A 20,847-nucleotide genomic window follows, 5' to 3' on the forward strand; every position below is an offset into this window, starting at 1 on the left:
CTGAGGTCGTGATACTTTAATATGAATGTTAGTGACTACACAAAGTGTTTGCGTGTGTGCAAGAGGCTGACATGATACATGCTGGCTGAGGGCTGACCCGAAGCTGCTGCATTTCTAAACTCCTGGGGTGTGTTGGCAACACATCTGTCAAATCTGTTGAAAACGCTGCATAGTCCGATCTGTCGTGGCACAATAATGCTTTGGTTTTGCCGATGTTCAGAGGGCAAGCACGGAGCAAACACAGTATGATCAGGAAATTCATGGCAAGTTCATTTAATGAACCCAGCAACTAGCAGAGCAGAAGCCGTGATCAACCACAGCTTTGTTCACAGTTGCTGCATTTTTGTCAGTGGGAGAAAATGCATCCAAAGTGTCACATGCTTCCTCCCGTTTGCTGCATGCACAGAGCCATTCTCTGAACTGGCTGATAGGAACATTTAGCTACACCATGCTTGAGTTGTTTCTGAGGCTGATAGCAGTGATGAGCATCTCCTGTGTAACAGAAGATGCTCCTGATCTGGGGGAGTCCTCTTAGTTCAGGTAAGGTTCATTAATAAGTCACTGGAATAGTTTATTTATTCCTGAATGATTTTACATTTATAGACTACAGTACCAGGGGGGCATTAAATAAACCTAAAATAGCCTCCTGTCAGGAACATCATATTAGCAATGTTACCATTTTTACTCCTGATAAGCTCAACAATATGAATTTATTGTGTTTGTAAATGCTTTTATTGTTGGTAAATATGTAGGTTAATGTTAATTTTACATAAGATGTTTTATTTGAAAGTGCAGAATATTTTACTTAATGTTAATATCTTGAAGAAAAATGTCTTGAGGAAAAATGTCTCAGAAAAACATGCAGACCCTCATAACTCCTCTTATGTCTGGGAAACATGCTTAAAACATGTGTGACCGTTAGTACAAAATGCACTTTTGAACTTTGCAGTAACTATATATGGATAAAACTGTTACAGGTCCCAAGTGTCAGGACATCTATGACAGCGATGAGCACAATCTGAAGGATAATAAAACAGCAGTCAGCAATGTGACCGAAGGCTGCCTTTAGCATCCAGATGGCGTCTTTTTTTTATCTGTTAACAAACAAACCTCTTACAGTGCACAATTTTAACATTTTACATTTCCACTGTCTTATAAAACTGGTTTACCTTTCTCACAAGTAATTAACTTCACACATTACCCTTTTCACATTTCCATCCTTCACTTAGAAGACAACCGAGGTACGGTGTGTCAAACAGGACAAATCAACTGTTTTAAAGCTTTACTGCCTTACGCTGTATATTAACTGGCATAAGCATCAAAATGTACACTGATTTTAACTGAATACTGATCAAAACTATTATTACAAGACTCACAAAACACATACAGAATTTAACTTTTGAGCTTTAACCTCAATTCCCACATTTCATGAACAAAGTGTGGCTGGACTCACTTTACTCTCATGGTAATTTACATTAGATTACTCTGAGCTACTTTATGAGTCAACAATCAACTTGCACCAGATATTATTCAAACAAATGCAAACCTCCTAAAACCCTGAGTAAGTAAGATATCAGGCCTTTTATTCGCCTCCCCTCCGGTTGGCATGTTGCCACATTTACTGTTGCCTGAAAAAAATGGCAACTGTTGGCAAAACGGTTCACAGAAACCGAAACACGGTGCAACATACAGGAGGAAAACAGCTGACAGAGCAGCCTCGGTGTGTTTTCAACCTGTACTGACCTGGAGGATAATAATATATAAAAGCATCCAGATTGCGTCTGAAGCAAACCGGAAGTCCGCCCCAAAACCAACCCGGAAGCAACGCCCCCCAAATAAAGGTTCCGCTTCCCATCCCAACCTCAGGAAAGCCTGTCAATGTAGGCAGATTAACATGCTGAAATACCAACAAAATGTAATTTGTTCATTAAAAAAAGAAACTAGAGTAAATTAGACATGAAAATATTTCTAAATTATAAAACAACCAAAATAATGAGGTGGCGTTTTTAGGTGCAGCATAGAACGAATATCCAAACTGCTAAAGCAACATTTCATTATGTGTTTGTGAGTAACTATGGTAACATCACTGCCTTTTACAGGATAAAATAAATGGCTAACTTTAGGAGTTGCACATTTTGTATATGCTATTTGTTTAATTTCTGCACTGCACTCAAAAAGCAAGCAGCACTTAACACACGGAGAAGCAGCCATGGCCTTTCAGTTCCTCAGATGGGAACAATTTGCTTGTTCTTCTAATATACAATATGTGACTGGCTGTGATAAAGCCAGCAAAACATCTTCCTATTGGACCTTTACAGATTTACAGATTCTGAAAGTGTGGATTCTAAGTTTTTTTTTTTTTTTTTTTTTTTTAAAAGCAAATCTCTTAGTGATGTTCTTTTGGGGTTATGACCTCAAAATGGACTCACTACAGATAAAAACACCAGTAAACACTTTGTATGAAATGCATACTGTATTAATTTTTGATCCATTGTCAGGTCACATGCTGTGTAACATAGAGGCGAGGCACAGTGAGAAATCTCTGCGCCACTTGATTGAGGTTGAGACCTGTCTCTTTCCTCTGTACAGCCAGCAGATCAGCAGATTAATTTCTTCCATTTTTCTTACCCTCTTTTAAAATTAATGCCAGCTTTTATCTTTTCTGCACAATTAGTTTTAGAAGCAAATCCTGCGTTGCATCTGGTCTAAGGATTGCATGGATATGCAAACTCTGGTTTGTGGACATTGTACAAGCACACAGTTACCCTATAACATCTCAAACGATTGCTTACAAGTATCATTTTTTCAAAATGCAACTCATTATTAATCGCTTTTTTAATGTGCTGTATGAATCTGTTTTTATTTTGCTGCAGAAACACATTTTTTCCCACTGTGGGACAAAAAAAGAATAACTTTCTTTGTCTACATCACATTGCTATTAAGATATAAAATGGTAATGAATAAAATGTTGGCCATTATGTCACATGATGTCTTTATAAAGTTTTCTTTTATTGTCTCATGTACTTTTATATCAGATAAATATTTTCTAAATATATAGAATAATATTAATTTAGCAACATTTCTAAGTTTGTTTGTCCACTTTTAGGTGCATGAAGTAGATTTTGTTTTATAGATTTATTTGTAACTACAAGCTTTAAATCCCTGAAATAATTAGAAACACTGTGAATAAAATGTTATTTTGTTCAGGCAGCAGACACATCTGCTGCACTAATGCAATCAAAGATGCATGATGTCAGTTTTCCATCAAGTTCTCCATGAAACCTGGTGGTTTATGGGAGACAGCAGCCCAAGCAAAGAGCATCGTCTCTGTCAAGAGGCTGATCAGGTTTGAAGCTGGAGCCTGACCAGAAGTGCAAACTGTTCTCTGAGCATCTATTTCTGGGCTTCACATGACATTTAATGCTGCGGTGCCTACATGTGTTTTTTTTTAACTTTTTTTTATTTTGGAAAATAGAAAAAAGTGTTATGATTAGGAGAGCTGACATAAAGCTGACACGGCTGAAAAAGTTTTCAGCTTAGTCGCTAAATCTTACAGTATAAGATTTAACTGATAAGATATAACTGAACACCAGCTCTCTCTGTGGATTTTAAGGACAACTAAGAACAGAATAGCACTGAGGAAACCAAACGTCAAACATGAAATCTGTTTGTTTCTTTTGTGATTTGCGATTTCTGAGTGAGTTTCTTTTCTTTAGGAGATTGAAAAATAAATGGCCTCTTGTCCTTCTGCCAACTTGTCAGAGACATCTCATCCTGCTGCTCTTCTTCTCCAAACAAACATGTAATCTCCATGTCTCATAGGAATCCAGTCCCGCTTTCACCTTTTCACAGTGACACCATGCTTAAAGCCAAAGCATCAGTCTTGTCACTTGTTCGCAGGTAAACAGTCGGGAATGAAGTTTGCTGTCTGCATCTGATGCTGTGGCGTCAGGGAGCTTTATAAACAAAAAGCTTATGCAGGCGTCGAACACCTGCAGACATTCGATGCCTTAGGAATGACATTTGGTTGTCATGGTATGTATTTATATATTTTTCTGAATGGATATACTGGTTATAAAAGTCTGCAAGTTTAAAGTAGCAGATCCATCATGAAATTCCACTTAGATTCAAACATACATGATTTTGTAGACATTTTGGTGATAAACAAAGAAACTACATACAGTATAAAACAGGATATATGCAGAGGTGAGTGAAGGAAAACTGAACACAGATGTGGTGCCGTCTGCCATCTGATTCCAGGCATGAAGCAAAACAGCAGGAAGTGAGAAAAGGAAAGGAAGCAGATCCCAAAACCATGGACCATGACCGTAAACACGTTCCTCAAATACAACACAAGAACACATGCATTCTTTATTTTGTTTGACCATCAGAAAGAAGACTCTGTAACCGCTGACATGAACCACCAGGGATTATTTACAGCATGAAGCTCTGAGGTGCTGCTGGCTTCAGCAAGCATTACGTTGCATGTTACTTATGCTCTGACTTTAAATTCCATGTAGGTTTGAAAATAGAATAAATGTTACAGTTTTGGTCTTTAATCCAACAGAGTCTACCAGACTCTCAGGTGTGAAAACACCCTCAGCTTTTTATTTTAAAAATATTATGAAAAACATCCATTTCAGTTTCACTTCTTTCAGTTTTACTACACAAAACCAAAAAATCCTCAGGTTTGTGGTTTTAAATGTCAAGAAGCTTACAGGGATTTAAAAGCCTATCAAAACATCCTTTACATTTAAAAAGAATAATAAATTGTGCAGATGCATTTGCAGAATAATTTAATTGCCATGCGAAAACAGAATTGATTATTGTTCTCATTTCTTGTTCCTAAACATTTTGGGCACATCTGCAGTGCAAGAATATTTCATCCAACTTCATTTGAGAGAATAATTCTGACTTTCTGTGTCAGAAAATGTCAAAAATAACAACAGTCTCACAGTCAGTCATATCCTGAGACCAATAATCTGCAGAACCTTTTCTGAATTCAAATGCTGCCACCAGCTTCTGCATTATAGATGTCGCAGCAGTACCTGCCTTCCTAGCGTTGCTCCTCCAAATCCAATGTGGCTCTTTGCTGATAATTTTTTAAAAATATACGAGCACTTTGGGAGCAAAGACAAACACATTTCCAAAACAGCAACCTTTTAATTGTTTTTCGCATCTGGATAGGATCCTTTTGGGAATATTAACAGGCTCTTATGAATGGGAATGTTTCTCAAATGAGGGAAGGATAAGGAACGCTTCTGGAGCAATTTTTCAAACTGGTTGCTGATTTTCTCCTCTCATGCAGCTGTTGGATGTTATCAGTTCAGTTCACAGCTTATTAACCAGACTCTCCAGGGCCTGATGAACTCCTCATTCCTACCAGCGCAACCTGAGAGGTTTTTAAAGACATTTCCTGTTTCAAGAAAAAGACCGCTGACTGAACCGCCGCCGCCGCAGCAGCAGCAGCAGCAGCAGCAGCAGCAGCAGCGGTGGTATGAAACACAAAGATACACTCAGCTCCACTGTGGATTTTATGTTTATTCGCCAAGTTCATTTTTAACATGGGAGGTAATTCTTACTCTGCATGTCTGCACTCTTTTATCAGCTGATTCATGCTGGAGTCATCCTGGAATTGGAACTATTAATGGGCTGAATTCAGCCTGACTGGGTAATTATGGGGTGGACATTGTTTATCCAAACAAAGGAAATGCACTGCTCTGTTTGCATGCTCTTTAGGGCCTAATGACTATTTGTCATGTGTAATTACACTGTCAAGTGGCTCACTGACATTCTTGGCTTCACAAAATTCCAAGCTTTCACCCAAGCATGGGAATCAATCCTCTTCCAAATTGTGTGCCAGCTTTTGTCAGAACAATTCGACTTGAAGAAAAATAAAAAAAGCACAATTCTACTTTATATGCTAAAGATTTACTCCAGGTAAGAATGCCTTATCTATATGCAAATTATAAGTTATCAACTTCAATAACTGTTGAACGAGGTGTCTCCAAACATGCTCCTGCCTTCATTTGTCAGGCTGCCAGGGTGGCCCAGTTTTTAATGCAAAGCATTTAATCTTTAGAGAGGTGGCAGCAAACACAGACAAATAGTCTGTAGAAGAAGGAGCGGGTAGTTAACAACACACATTGCCAGCGATGATAATGAGTTTTGTTTGTGTTGCCCACTTCATCTTTTTAACAAATGATAAAAAAAAATGGCTCGTCAGAGGGAAATGAGAAACACTTCTGTAATGCTAATTGTAGCAGTTTTCTCTTTTCAACATTCTGCAGCTCTGGGAAGGAACACAAGAGGAGTCCCTGAGAGACAAAATGCTGTTCAACAAACATTTGCAAACAATCAGATGTGCTCACACACACACACACACACACACACACACACACACACACACACACACACACATACAGGTATATAAGGTATAGCCTGCCTTTTTCGCCAAACAGGCCCGACGGTGGTTTAGCTGGACTACCCTTTCCCAAGTAGCTAGAGCAATGGGAGGTGGCTTAAAACACTGCAAAAAATCTGAAAAAAATTTAGCTCACTTTAGGTTTCAGATAGCAGCTACACAGCCTTTCTTTCAGCAGCCTGACAACATGGTGGCTTGTATGGACATCAGCAAATGTGGTTTATGAGAACAAAACAAAGTATTGTGAGAACTTTAAAGGGACAACTACGTCATATTTAAAAACCTGCTGATTAGCATAAATACACAACCTGACAGCACAAAGCATTAACAGAACATATTTTATTAGGTAAATATGACCAAATAATTCAATTATTTTTCTTTAAAAAATAAAAGTAAGCCTCAAATTGAAATTACCAAAAGAAAAACAATCTAATTTAAGTGCCTCAACAAAACGTACACAAAAGTAAAATAAGGGCTTTAGGGTGCAGACTGTTGCCAAATATTCTGAATATAAATAAATAAGTAAAAGAATGTTAAATTAAAATTCTGCCACCTTTTCGAATAATTTTTATGCTGGACAACAGAAAAATGCCTCACCATTAGAAAAACGCTTTTCTGCCTATCAACACAAATACATTTAAACAGCCTCTAAGTCACGGGACTTTACAGATAATATTGTTCGATAGGCAACAAAAAAAATGTTTTAGTAGCATGAACAAAATGGAACACTTTTGAACAAATGATTACTTCACATAAAATCTAGAGCCTTTTCTTTTGTGCCTGCCTCATAGCAGTTATTCCACGGTTTCTCACAAAGTCCCTGATATTTTGTGCTGTTCTTTGAGCCAGCACAGGACCTTCCACCAACTTGCAGTGTTTGCACTCATTTTTAGTGGCAAGTTTTCCTTTACCTATGTGAGCTTTAAAATGCCTCATAACAGCAGAAACCTCAGCACTTGACCATGGTTTTTTTGGTTGTCTTCTGGGTGCAGCAGAGGAGGTCTCTGAAGGGAAAAAAGTAAAGAGAAAAATGATTAAAACAGTTTATTAAAACAAAAAATGAAAAACATTCAAGATGGCTGCTGGCCAAGCATGTTTGTAAGTTTCTCTACTAATCAACTAACTGAGAAAGTGGACAAAAATTTGGAATACAATGCTTCAAAAATGTGAAATTACTGGAAATTGGGTGGAGAAGAAGGACAATGAGAAATGTCCAAGCAGAAACAAAAGCAATCTCCCAAATGGAGGCATGTGGACAAAAAACAAGTTGTTTCAGTTTAGTTTTATTTCATGCTTGTGCTCAATAAAGAGCTTATTTATTGTTGAACTCCGTGTCTTCCTGTCTTTGGTATGGCTCAAAGAGCCGGTCGTAACACTCTTCACTAGGTTGGCACATGTCTCAAGCAAATGGCATATAGTTTGAGGTCATCTAGACTGCATGGCCTTTAAGCATGAACTAGTTAATATGGTCAGCGCAGTAGAATTATGCTTTAACTAAATGTAGCTAGGATCAAAACACAGACTCATAAGGAAACTTGACTTGCCTTCAACAGGAGGGACAGTTTCCTCTGCTGTCGATGACACTGCTCCCACTAAGACAAACAACAAAAGTTTAAAAAACAAAAAACAGATAGACAAAAAGTTATAGCATCTTTGGATTCAAGTAACATACACAAATCATCCATATTCTTGCTTTGCTCAGGTTCCACAGGCTCCACAGGTTCCTCAGGTTCCACAGGTTCCTCAGGTTCCACAGGTTCCTCAGGTTCCACAGATTCCACGGTTTCCACGGGTTCCTCAGGTTCCACAGAATCGCAGTCATCCAAATCACTTAAATCTTCCTTTTCTTCATCCTCACTTAGTTCTATTTCATCTGAAAGGCATTATTAGAATACAAATGAGTGCCATACATAAAATTATATCTAAGCATTACCAAAATGAGGCTTAAAACACATTTTGTATTTATTAGTATTTTCTAACAGAGAATCCCTACTGTAATATTTTCCAATAATAATCATTTATTTAAATCCACCAGTTTTATGAATGTTGATTATGTCAGACAAGTCCTACTAATGGAAATAAGATCACAAAAGAAATTCAGCAATAACCTTCGATTTCGATGTCATCAAGGGATTTTCCTTGCAGGGTAGATACGTGTCCTTTCTCCATGGACAAAAGAAGCTTAGAAATCTTTGCCAGTTGTGTTGTTGGCACAGGTAAGCGATAAAATTCCCTGTGGACACGAATATCATGTCCCAGGAAGTCAGCCACCTGGTCAATTTCATTATTTTTGAGGTTGAGGACTTGTGACAATGTGGCAACATGCTTCCTGAGTTGCGTGGACCTGAGGAACTCGGGATGCTTCGCCCCACATTGGCTTCCATAAACACGCAAACAGTCTTGGCCCCTGTAGTGACTTTGAGATCTTGGTCGGGCAAAAAGAAAGATGTTTGTGGAGCAAACACCACATTGCTCTCTTTTGCTGACCAGCAGAGTCAGAGCATCCACCACATCTGGAGAAAGGAGAACCGCAACTTTTCGACCTCTTTTTCCAATTATTTCAACACGGCTGAAGTAGCTACAGAGCCTTTTTTCAACCTTGGACAATCCAGCAGCAACATCTTCATGGAGCTTGGAGTCATCTCTCTGCTGGAAACCTCTGAGACGCATCTTTGAGACTTCTCCAGCTCGTCTTCGATTGAACACAATGACCTGTGCAAGAGTAACTTTTGCAAGTTCTGCATAATTCTGGGGGCTGACCTCTTCTTTCAAGTTAGAAAATGCATTTTCTCCAGATTTCTTAAGGTACCTATGAAGACTCTGAACATCTTCTGTGAATGGTAAGGTTAATGGCTTATTATATTTGGCATGACTCAGAGTGTTCAAGGCAGTATGTGACACTAACTCAGACCACTTGGATGTATACAGCTTTTTGAAAGTGTCTGTTGACTTAATCAGTTCTTCATCTTCTGCCATGAGCGCTCGGCAATGGATAATGTCACTGATTTTCTGTAGTGTATGTCCCAGTTTTAGTGCAAGACTTGGTGTTTGGTATGAATGCTTTTCTTCATCAAAACCGCAGACAATCTTTACTGCCTGGACAACTCTTTGGAAGTTAGCAGGTTTCACAGCTTCCTCCAAGTTATGTATAGAGAATTCAGACCGTAGACATATTAACAGACGTCCAATTTCACGGAGCTTCTGTCGGATGTACTCATACTTAGTAGGGTCTTGTCCATGTCTGTTGTAGAGAGACTGGGCAAACTGAATAATGGTCAGGTCATTTCTCACAACTGTGGCTACATCATCCTGCTTCATGGGACCGAGGAGCTTCCAAACCCCACTTGAAATCTCTTGACAGAATGCAGACTCTTGAGCCATAGCAAAACCCAGTACTTTGGTTCTTCCATGTCCTTGGTTCAAATCTTCATTTTGTGGCTTACAGGGGCATCTTTGCACATGTCTCCATAGTTCCTTTCGAATGTACATACCTTGGCAGTACATACAATGTATAAATGTTCCAGTCTTTGCTTTTGGCTTTCTCTTAACTTTCAACGATCCTTTCCCACTTTGTAAAACCTCACAGTTATGTTTGAAGTTCCCCTTGTTTCTCATTTTTTCTAGAAGAACATTGCGCTCTTTTGAGTCTTCCGGAAGGGAAAAGGCATAAGCAATTTCAGCATGTGTCTTGTGGGTTTTTAAATGGCGTGAAATTTTGCTCTGTGGCCTACCACATACAAAGCAATAGTTCTTAGCACTCAAAATATGCTGTGAGGATTCCTGTTTGTGAAGCTCCTTTTGACTTTTTGGTTTATTGTTTGAGTCTTTGGTAGACTTGGCTGGGCTGAATGTTTCGAATGTGCCATCACCCATATCATCTGTGTGAAAAGGAGGCCAGTAATTTGATGTGCAAGGTTCAACCACAGAACTTGAGTCTGGCAAGAATGAAGTGAGATCGGGTATTGTTGGGTTTCCTTGAAGTTGTCCAACTTTAGACTTGATGGGCTGAAGAGGGATGCTAACATCTGAGTCTTCATCAGCTTCTGCAGATTCTGAATTTGGTATGTAGTCAATATCAGATGCATGGTCATCATCTGACATTTCACATTCTTTGGAAGGTGATGTGTTGTTATCTGATGAGGAGTCAGCTATGGAATACTTAAACAGTTCTTTTGCCTGAAATTGGGAGTGGGAAGTGGGAAATATAATTTATGTTATAATGGAGACTTAGAAGGCAAAGCTAAAAAAACGTATGTGGATATTCACCTGAGATCCATCATCCTTTATAATTTGTTTAAGGCAGGATGAATGCCAGACTTTTGAACAACCTGTGAAAAAATTTAAATGTAAAAAACCACAGAAGACAAGCAAAATCCAAAATCTCAAATAAACCATTACACCTTACGTTTAGATCAGATGGAATAGTTAAATATAGATTAACAATTTTTTTTTTTTCAAATGTGCAAAATTGAACATTCTGGATAAAATTTTTATGTTCTGTTTTAAATAAAGATCACGGTTAAAGGCTTTAAGGTACTTTGAAAACTTCCACTGCTTTGAAAGTCACCATGATGACATAAATTGCATTGTATTGAAAACTATGTACTCAATTCTGAAACTGTAATTTGTTCATGGTCAACAGTTCAACAAAGACATACATCCTATTAAAATTAATTAATTCACAGTACAAATTAACTAAATATCTTACCTTTGCACTGGTAGCCAACCCACTTGAATGAAGAACAAGGTCCAAAACACTGAGTACACTTCTCCAAAGAGGATACTGTTGTGCACATCAAGTGATGTTTTTGACACTACAAAGAACAAATTAAACATATATTTAAAAATACACACACATATACATATATATACAGTCATATGAAAAAGTTTGGGCAGCCCTATTAAACTTACTTATTTTTATATCTAAATATTTGGGTGTTTGCAACAGCTATTTCAGTTTGATATATCTGATGGACATAAGTAATATTTCAGTACTGAATTGAGGTTTATTGTACTAACAGAAAATGTGAAGTATGCATTAAAACAGAATTTGACAGGTGCAGAAATATGGGCACTTCAACAGAAAAGTGGCATTAATATTTAGCAGATCCTCCTTTTGCAAAAATAACAGCCTCTAGTCACTTCCTGTAGCTTTTAATGAGTTCCTGGATCAAGGTATTTTTGACCATTCTTCTTTGCAAAACAATTCCAGTTCAGTTAAGTTTGATGGTCGCCAAGCATTTACAGCCTGCTTCAAATCATCCCACAGATGTTCAATGATATTCAGGTCTGGGGATTGGGATGGCCATTCCAGAACATTGTAATTGTTCCTCTGCATGAATGCCCGAGTAGATTTGGAGCGGTGTTTTGGATCATTGTCTTGCTGAAATATCCCAGCACAACTTCAACTTCGTAACTGATTCTTGAACATTATTCTCAAGAATCTGTTGATATTGAGTGAAATCCATGCAACCCTCAACTTTAACAAGATCCCCAGTGCTGACATTGGCCACACAGCCCCAAAGCATGATGAAACCTCCACCACATTTTACAGTGGGTAGCAAGTGTTTTTCTTGAAACGCTGTATTTTTTTGCTGCCATGCATAACGCCATTTTTTATGACTAAACAACTCAATCTTTGTTTCTTTTTTTTATTTTATCTTTATTGATTCTCAAGAAAGTATCACTTACATGAACTTAGGTCTCTACATCACAGGATTAACTTCAACATTTGTAATAAGGTAGACATGTAGACCATTGCATAATAACAGTCAAAACAAAAATGCAACTTCACTTCCCTGAGAAAGATTATAAAGCAAGGAATAAAGAGAGTGTGAAAGAAGAAACCAAAAATAGAGAAAGGAATCAAGTTAGAAATGTAAAGAGCAAACCAGAAAAAAAAGAAATACATAAACGAAAGACATAGTATAAAATAATTATGAAGTATGGCTGTCATAGGAGATTTAATCAAGTTTGGTCTCTAAAAATGAAATCAGATCTCTACCCAAATCTGCCACCACTGACAGAATTGTTCAGTCCTGTGACTGTTGATTCTTTTCCATTTTATACATGTTAAATGTTATGTCGATCCAGTCGTCGAAAGTTGGTTTGTCTTGTGATAACCATTTTCTTGTAATGTTTTTCTTACTTGCTATTAATAAAATAGTCATTAAATATTTATTTCTTTTTGAAGAAATTATGTAAAATACATAAGCTTGATCTCAAAAGGAATGTTCTGCTTGAAAATATCTTGTAAGGCACTATTTATCTCTTTCCAGTAATCTTTTATGATTGGGTAGTCCCAGAAGACATGATAATGGTTTGCGTTTTGACTCGGTCATCCGTCTCCTTAATTTTTTGGTGTATGTTGATGAGTTCTGACTTAATGTCATCAAGCTGTTGTTTCATATCTTTTCGGAAATCCCGTAACTCCCCCAGGATTTGCGCTAGTGCAGTTGAGTCAGTGGAAAGCTTATTAGCATTAGCTTCGCCGAGGTGCTGATGTGTTGGTGAGCTACCTGCCGTCTTTCTTTCTTTTGCCAATTCTTTATTCGTGGTTTTCTTATTCCCGTCCCTTTTCCCCATTCTAGACCCCCTTATAGATTCCATTTTACTCATTTTTTGTTATATTTGGCAATTAATGGCGGTCAAATTAAGATTTACTGGAGGTGCAGTCAGCTCAAGCTGCCATCTCGGAAGTTGACGTCACCGGAACCCCTCAATCTTTGTTTCATCAGTCCACAGGACCTTGTTCCAAAATGAAACCGGCTTGTCCAAATGTGCTTTTGCATACCTCAAGCGACTGTTTGTGGCATGCTTGCAGAAAAGGCTTCTGTCGCATCACTCTCCCATACAGCTTCTCCTTGTGCAAAGTGCGCTGAATTGTTGAACAATGCACAGTGACACCATCTGCAGCAAGATGATGCTGCAGGTCTTTGGAGGTGGTCTGTGGGTTGTCTTTGATTGTTCTCACCATTCTTCTTCTCTGCCTCTCTGATATTTTTCTTGGCCTGCCACTTCTGGGCTTAACAAGAATTGTCCCTGTGGTTTTCCATTTCCTTACTATGTTCCTCACAGTGGAAACTGACAGTTTAAATCTCTGAGACAACTTTTTGTATCCTTCCCCTAAACAACTATGTTGAACAATCTTTGTATTCAGATCATTTGAGAGTTGTTTTGAGGTGCCCATGATACCACTCTTCAGAGGAGACTCAAATAGGAGAACAACTTGCAACTGGCCACCTTAAATACATTTTCTCATGATTGGATACACTTGTCTATGAAGTTCAAAGCTTAATGAGGTTACCAAACCAATTTTGTGTTTCAGTAAGTCAGTGAAAAGTAGTTGGGAGTTTTCAAATCAATAAAATGATAAGGGTACCCACATTTTTGCACCTGTCAAATTCTGTTTTAATGCATATTGCACATTTTCTGTTAGTACAATAAACCTCAATTCAATACTGGAATATTACTGTTTCCATCAGTTATTAGATATATCAAACTGAAGTAGCTGTTGCAAAACCCCAAATATTTAGAAATAAAATAATTAAGATTAATAGGGGTGCCCAAACGTTTTCACAGACAGACAGACATATTTTATTATTTATATTTATTAGCTCAGATGGAGTAGCTTTTCAATGAATAAGCAATTTCCCCTTTGGGATCATACTATATTGGATAATAAATGAGACAAATAATTACAGAGGGTTCCAGTCATAAAAAACAACTTTTTCTGCAAACTTTTAAATAGTTGAATTAAAAATATTGTGTGGTAAAGATGTAGATAAATACAAAAGACAAAATTTATATATATATATATTTTAACTTTGACAACATTTAAAACATTTTTCTAAGATTATATTCTGTGCCACCAAGTCAACATTTATCAGAAGTCAAACCAATATTCTCAACCTCACAAGAACCAAAACATATGTTTTTATCTATTCAATAAAGCAAGGTCCCCATATATGAAATGGTTGATTACTTCACAGAGATATCTTCACTTAAATGATTGTGCTATGAGAGCCAACAACCATGGAAGGAAACTAGTTTTAAATCCAGCCAAAATGTTCGGTAAATTAAAAATGAAATCCAACTTCTGTACCTGTTCTGTGTTGCCAGCTGAAGAAGTTGTATGAGGACAGTCAGGACTTTGGGACATTTCTTCCTCCAATTCCTGTGAAAAAGAAGAAAAATTGATTTTTTTCACCCCAGAGAAATTCTGTAATGCAGCAGAGAAAATAGTCCGATTGTGACTCAAGTGTTTTGAATCCTGGAAACAACCTAAAGGATGAACGGTAAACACATTGACTGACAGCAAACTTTAACAAATATTCAAAATACTACAATTTCACCAGCACTGACCAAATTGAAGTCTGATTCTGTTGTGAAATTAAAAAAAATGTTACCGAAAATGTATGCATCTACTTTAACCTTTAAGAAATTAAAATATTTACTCTCCCAATATATTCTGTAATACCAAGTCAACATTTTTCAGAGGTCAAACCAATATTCACAAAGTCACAAGAACCAAAACATATGTTTTTATCAGTTCAATAGCGCAAGGTCCCCATATACAATATGGTCCTCCTGTATCACATTGGTGCCGGTGACCATGAAACACACACATACACACGCTGAACTTACAAACTGAAAACCATGACATGAGACTGTCCTTACAAACCAATGTCCAGATAAACCACATGGCATTCAGGTCCACACACAGACACACTGAAGTTGAACAGGTTGGCTGACTGACATCATTTAGCTGCACCTTAAACATAAAATACCTCTGAATTGATGGGGAGTGAATCCAGGACAGGGTCTATCTCATTTGGGACACTCGTTGTCATCTGATCCTGATCATTTTCAGCTCTGATCTGAAACAGAAAATAAATACAAGTCAACACCATACTGCCCTTGATTACTTCACAGAGATATCTCCACTTAAATGATTGTTCTATGAGAGAAAACACCCATGAAAGGAAACTAGTTTTAAATCCAGCCAAAATGTTTGGTAATTTCAAAATGAAAACCCAACTTCTGTACCTGTTCTGTGTTGCCAGCTGAAGAAGTTGTACAAGGACAGTCAGGACTTTGGGACATTTCTTCCTCCAATTCCTGTGAAAAAGAAGAAAATTTGATTTTTTTTCTCCCCAGAAATTCTGTGATGCAGCAGAGAAAATAGTCCGATTGTGACTCAAGTCCCTGCGACAGACTGGCGACCTGTCCAGGGTGCACCCCGCCTCCCGCCTGGAACGTAGCTGGAGATGGGCACCAGCAACCCTCCCGACCCCATTAGGGACAAAGGGTGAACAGAAAATGGATGGATGGATGGATGGATGGATGTGACTCAAGTGTTTTAAATCCTGGAAACACCTTAAAAGATGAACGTTATACACATTGAATGACAGCAAACTTTAACAAATATTCAAAATACTCCAATTTCACCAGCATTGACAAGATTGAAGTCTGATTCTGTTGTGAAATTAAAAGAAATTTTAGCAAAAATCTATGCATCTACTTTAACCTTTAAGAAATTAAAATATTTGCTCTCCCAATATATTCTGTAATACCAAGTCAACATTTATCAGAGGTCAAATTAATATTCACAAGGTCACAAGAACCAAAACATATGTTTTTATCAGTTCAATAGCGCAAGGTCCCCATATACAATATGGTCCTCCTGTATCACATTGGGATAGATGACCATGAAACACACACATACACACGCTGAACTTACAAACTGAAAACCATGACATGAGACTGTCCTTACAAACCAATGTCCAGATAAACCACATGGCATTCAGGTCCACACACAGACACACTGAAGTTGAACAGGTTGGCTGACTGACATCATTTAGCTGCACCTTAAATATAAAATACCTCTGAATTGATGGGGAGTGAATCCAGGACAGGGTCTATCTCATTTGGGACACTCGTTGTCATCTGATCCTGATCATTTTCAGCTCTGATCTGAAACAGAAAATAAATACAAGTCAACACCATACTGCCCTTGATTACTTCACAGAGATATCTCCACTTAAATGATTGTTCTATGAGAGAAAACACCCATGAAAGGAAACTAGTTTTAAATCCAGCCAAAATGTTTGGTAATTTCAAAATGAAAACCCAACTTCTGTACCTGTTCTGTGTTGCCAGCTGAAGAAGTTGTACAAGGACAGTCAGGACTTTGGGACATTTCTTCCTCCAATTCCTGTGAAAAAGAAGAATATTTGATTTTTTTTCTCCCCAGAAATTCTGTGACGCAGCAGAGAAAATAGTCCGATTGTGACTCAAGTGTTTTAAATCCTGGAAACACCTTAAAAGATGAACGTTATACACATTGAATGACAGCAAACTTTAACAAATATTCAAAATACTCCAATTTCACCAGCATTGACAAGATTGAAGTCTGATTCTGTTGTGAAATTAAAAGAAATTTTAGCAAAAATCTATGCATCTACTTTAACCTTTAAGAAATTAAAATATTTGCTCTCCCAATATATTCTGTAATACCAAGTCAACATTTATCAGAGGTCAAATTAATATTCACAAGGTCACAAGAACCAAAACATATGTTTTTATCAGTTCAATAGCGCAAGGTCCCCATATACAATATGGTCCTCCTGTATCACATTGGGACAGATGACCATGAAACACACACATACACACGCTGAACTTACAAACTGAAAACCATGACATGAGACTGTCCTTACAAACCAATGTCCAGATAAACCACATGGCATTCAGGTCCACACACAGACACACTGAAGTTGAACAGGTTGGCTGACTGACATCATTTAGCTGCACCTTAAATATAAAATACCTCTGAATTGATGGGGAGTGAATCCAGGACAGGGTCTATCTCATTTGGGACACTGGTTGTCATCTGATCCTGATCATTTTCAGCTCTGATCTGAAACAGAAAATAAATACAAGTCAACACCATACTGCCCTTGATTACTTCACAGAGATATCTCCACTTAAATGATTGTTCTATGAGAGAAAACACCCATGAAAGGAAACTAGTTTTAAATCCAGCCAAAATGTTTGGTAATTTCAAAATGAAAACCCAACTTCTGTACCTGTTCTGTGTTGCCAGCCGTAGAAGTTGAATGAGTGCAGTCAGGACTTTGGGACATTTCTTTCTCCAATTCCTGTGAAAAAGAAGAAAGATTGATTGTTTTATCCCCACAGAAGATTTTCTGATGTAGCAGAGAAAATAATTTGGTGGTTAACCCAAGTGTTTTGAATTCTGGAAACAGTCTGCAAGACGAATGCTAAGAAACAAGTTGACTATTATAATTTCACCAGCACTGACCAAATTGAAGTCTGATTCTGTTTGATTAAAATCACCAAAAATAAAAATATTTTCTATAACCTTTAAGAAATTAAAATTTTTACTCTCCCAATATATTCTGTGATGCCAAGTCAACATTTATCAGAGGTCAAACCAATATTCACAACCTTGATGGGGAGTGAATCCAGGACTGGATCTGTCTCGTTTTTGACACTGGTTATCATCTGATCCGGGTCATTTTCAGCTCTGATCTGAAACAGAAAATAAATACAAGTCAACACCATACTGCCCTAGATTAATTCACAGAGATACCCTCACTTATATTCAGATTTTGTCTTAAAACTTTCAATAATATCATTTTCCCACACCTTTATTTGGTCTTTGCTTGATACCGGTCCATAGTATGAAACCAACTGTGATGTGGATGGCACCTCAACATCTTGTCCAGTTGAAGACATCCCACTGGAGTTCTGTTGAATTTGAATATATATCAAATTCATTGTAGATGTAACAATGTTTTGAGAGTACGTAAAACACTACTGTAAATACTACTATACTGTAATTATTTATTATACATTTGTGGGCAACTGGTTAATTTGCCCAGTAATGTCTTGTATAGTCAGCCATCTAGTGTTGTGAAAAGAATGGTAAAACAAAGGAGGTTCAGGTTGTAAATCATCATTATTAGTGCATTTCTTAAATGAACATTGTCTTAAGATTCATACATTTTTATTTTTTTAGTACCTTGAGTCGCCATGGCCAGTCTGAGTCCCCATAATTGTACGTAATCTCTTCTCCCTGATTGATATCTCGAGTTGCAAATAAACACAAATGTGGTTTCTGTTGGACGGTCAGATACTTCATTTTGGCATTTGGGCTGATATTGTCATCGTTTATAAGCCTTCCAAGGGAGCAATCTTCTTTTGCTGCATCAACACTGCAAATACATAACATTTAATTTTAAATATTAAAATATTCATTTATATATATATGCCATTTAGTTCTAATTAGACTTCTGATACAAACATACTAACCACCAGAGTTTTCCATTAAAATAGAATTCAAACAAGAATACTTTAAGGTTGTCATGGTAAACTCTCTGTCTCCTCTCACATTCCTCTTTACTGATCAGTTCACCTCGATATTCACACAGAAAGTCTCCTTTCTGAAAAGAGGTTGTGGCAAAGATACCACGACCTAAAGAAGAAAGCAAAAATAATAGTAGAAAGAGTAAACAGTATAAAGGCTTGATTGTATTTAAACCACTCCAAAGAAATCCCCATACCTTTAAAGGCATTGATGTACGTGACGTCAAGCCCCACTTTGTCCGTTTTGGTATCAATATAATATTTGGCATCTTCCTTCGGATTTATGCGTCTTCGCCTCTGCATGTTTTACTGACATGTATGAAAAGTTATAACAGTCAAAGAAGGAATTACAAGCTTCTTTGTAATTCCTACAAATGTTAAAGCTAAAAATTTAATTATAAATATGGAAACATGTTATGCATGCAAGACACACAGCTCAGATAAAACACCAACACTATAATTTATTTAATCACTGATTTAAAAAAGTGCTTTACCATCTACAAATAGTTCAGTGTTCAATATATTGTTGTTCAGCCAATAGTACAGCCTTACAAGAACATTTGAGCCATACTTTAAGGAAAAAGGGTAGTTTGTTGCACAAATGAATTTTATTAGAGAAGTCCAATTTATCTTTAATTAAACAGTTTTAATCAGTCTTCCAGGGACAGTCTCCTCCAACTTTTAGATGCATCTCTGCTTCAACACACCTAAGTCAAATAATGTGGTCAGAAATCTGGAGAATTTGGCTGCATATGAGGAGGTTATTCAGCTAATTGATTCAGGTACAAATACACATTTAAAAATTGAAGGACACCGATATTTGCCTAAATTTGAGGACTCTTGATTTACACTTTCAGCATTTAAGTCATGAAAGTGATTACAGTACACAGCTTTAAAGCCATTGATGCACCAGCCCTATTGCAGCCAATTATTAAAACCTTCAACCATTGGTGCTTTTCCAAAAGATAAACAAGTTTCACAGAAACCTGTGGGTTTGCTTCTTATTAATCTCCTGCTTGAAATCAAGCTTAACGAGCTTAACAAGCATCACTACGGTGCAATTAGCTAACATAAAGCAAGCAGTTCGCCAATATTGTTAAATATAATGATGAAAACCTTACAGTTCATCACCCAACTTTTATCACCAAAAGCTAGGTAGTAGGTACCACACAGGTACCACCTACCCCAAATATTGTCAACTTGTCAAACACCTGTTTCTAGCTAGGAGGCTAGCTCTAGCTAGGAAGCTAGCTCTCCTAGCCCAGCTAGTCTCTTACTTTAAAACACTCGAAATAAAAACTATACTGCTTCAGGTAAGTCTTTTCAGTCATAAAAGCATACATATTTAAGCTACTTGATGCAAATATCTAAAATAAGTTGCTTAGCTTTAATGTTACCTAAATTAAAATCTAAAATATTTCATTTTGCTCAAAAACCTTTCTTGCATCTGCAGTTATTTACTTGTAAATAACTTCATCTAGGCAAAAATTATTTTAATTTACCATTAATGCTTACCTGTGCACAGTTATTCCACCAACACGTCCATATTGAGGGCTGCGGCTTCAAATGAGGATTTAATTTTTAAAAACCTTGCGTCTGGGATGGTTTGGTAATAAGACACACCCACAGTTTTTTTCCAGCCAATCAGATGATGACCGGCTAAAAGCGCGCGTAGTGTATAAAAATGTGTGTAAAACTGCAATTCATACACTGACATCAGGTGGCGCTGTGTTATACACTGGAATACACAAAACTCAGGTTACAGGTATAAAAGGACAATTAAAGAAAGTGAGATATCACGCTGTTTATTCAATGAAAAGTACAAATACATGGTCCAAATCATGCAAACACTGGCATAGTTCCTATAAAACTTTAGATTTATGAGAAAAAGTGTTGTTTAGATACTCAAAATTTAAAATACACTCCATGATTTATGCGGACATTGGCACTGTCCGTGTATTACCCTTAGGTCCGCGTAACGTAAGTACGTATTCAGGTCAAAAGGCAGGCTAAACCATATATACCAACACACA

General features: G+C 37.2%; 1 protein-coding gene across 2 annotated transcripts; it reads right to left on the reverse strand.

The window, feature by feature from the left end:
• Window positions 1-6,403: 6,403 nt before the first annotated feature.
• On the reverse strand, window positions 6,404-20,436 carry LOC114143832 (histone-lysine N-methyltransferase mes-4-like). Of its 2 annotated transcripts, XM_028016143.1 has the most exons (15): window positions 19,012-20,436; window positions 18,761-18,923; window positions 18,471-18,663; window positions 18,095-18,196; window positions 17,894-17,977; window positions 17,512-17,583; window positions 17,253-17,342; window positions 16,569-16,640; window positions 16,310-16,399; window positions 15,473-15,544; window positions 15,214-15,303; window positions 14,529-14,600; window positions 11,133-11,238; window positions 7,969-8,016; window positions 6,404-7,428 (listed from the first exon to the last, which is right to left on the reverse strand). In XM_028016143.1, exons 1-15 carry the CDS (start codon window positions 19,115-19,117, stop codon window positions 7,184-7,186), a joined length of 1,605 nt encoding a protein of 534 aa, XP_027871944.1. In that variant the 5' UTR covers window positions 19,118-20,436; the 3' UTR covers window positions 6,404-7,183. The 2 variants fall into 2 exon arrangements, with proteins under 2 accessions (XP_027871944.1, XP_027871943.1); XM_028016142.1 differs by lacking the exons at window positions 17,512-17,583; window positions 17,894-17,977; window positions 18,095-18,196; ... (1 more) ...; window positions 18,761-18,923; window positions 19,012-20,436 and adding exons at window positions 8,097-8,297; window positions 8,533-10,600; window positions 10,691-10,752 and having other exon boundaries at window positions 17,253-17,503.
• Window positions 20,437-20,847: the final 411 nt, after the last annotated feature.

Source organism: Xiphophorus couchianus, chromosome 5 (genome assembly GCF_001444195.1).
Source record: "Xiphophorus couchianus chromosome 5, X_couchianus-1.0, whole genome shotgun sequence".
NCBI lineage: Eukaryota > Metazoa > Chordata > Actinopteri > Cyprinodontiformes > Poeciliidae > Xiphophorus > Xiphophorus couchianus.

Bases quoted from the DNA above. Each gene is read 5' to 3' on its own strand.
- LOC114143832 (XM_028016142.1), bottom strand. From the start codon at position 17,375: ATGGTGTTGACTTGTATTTATTTTCTGTTTCAGATCAGAGCTGAAAAT. The intron at 16,641-17,252 runs GTATTTTATATT...TCTTTTTCACAG, and splicing joins CACTCCCCATCAATTCAGAG to GAATTGGAGGAAGAAATGTC. The intron at 15,304-15,472 runs GTACAGAAGTTG...TTTCTGTTTCAG, and splicing joins CAGCTGGCAACACAGAACAG to ATCAGAGCTGAAAATGATCA.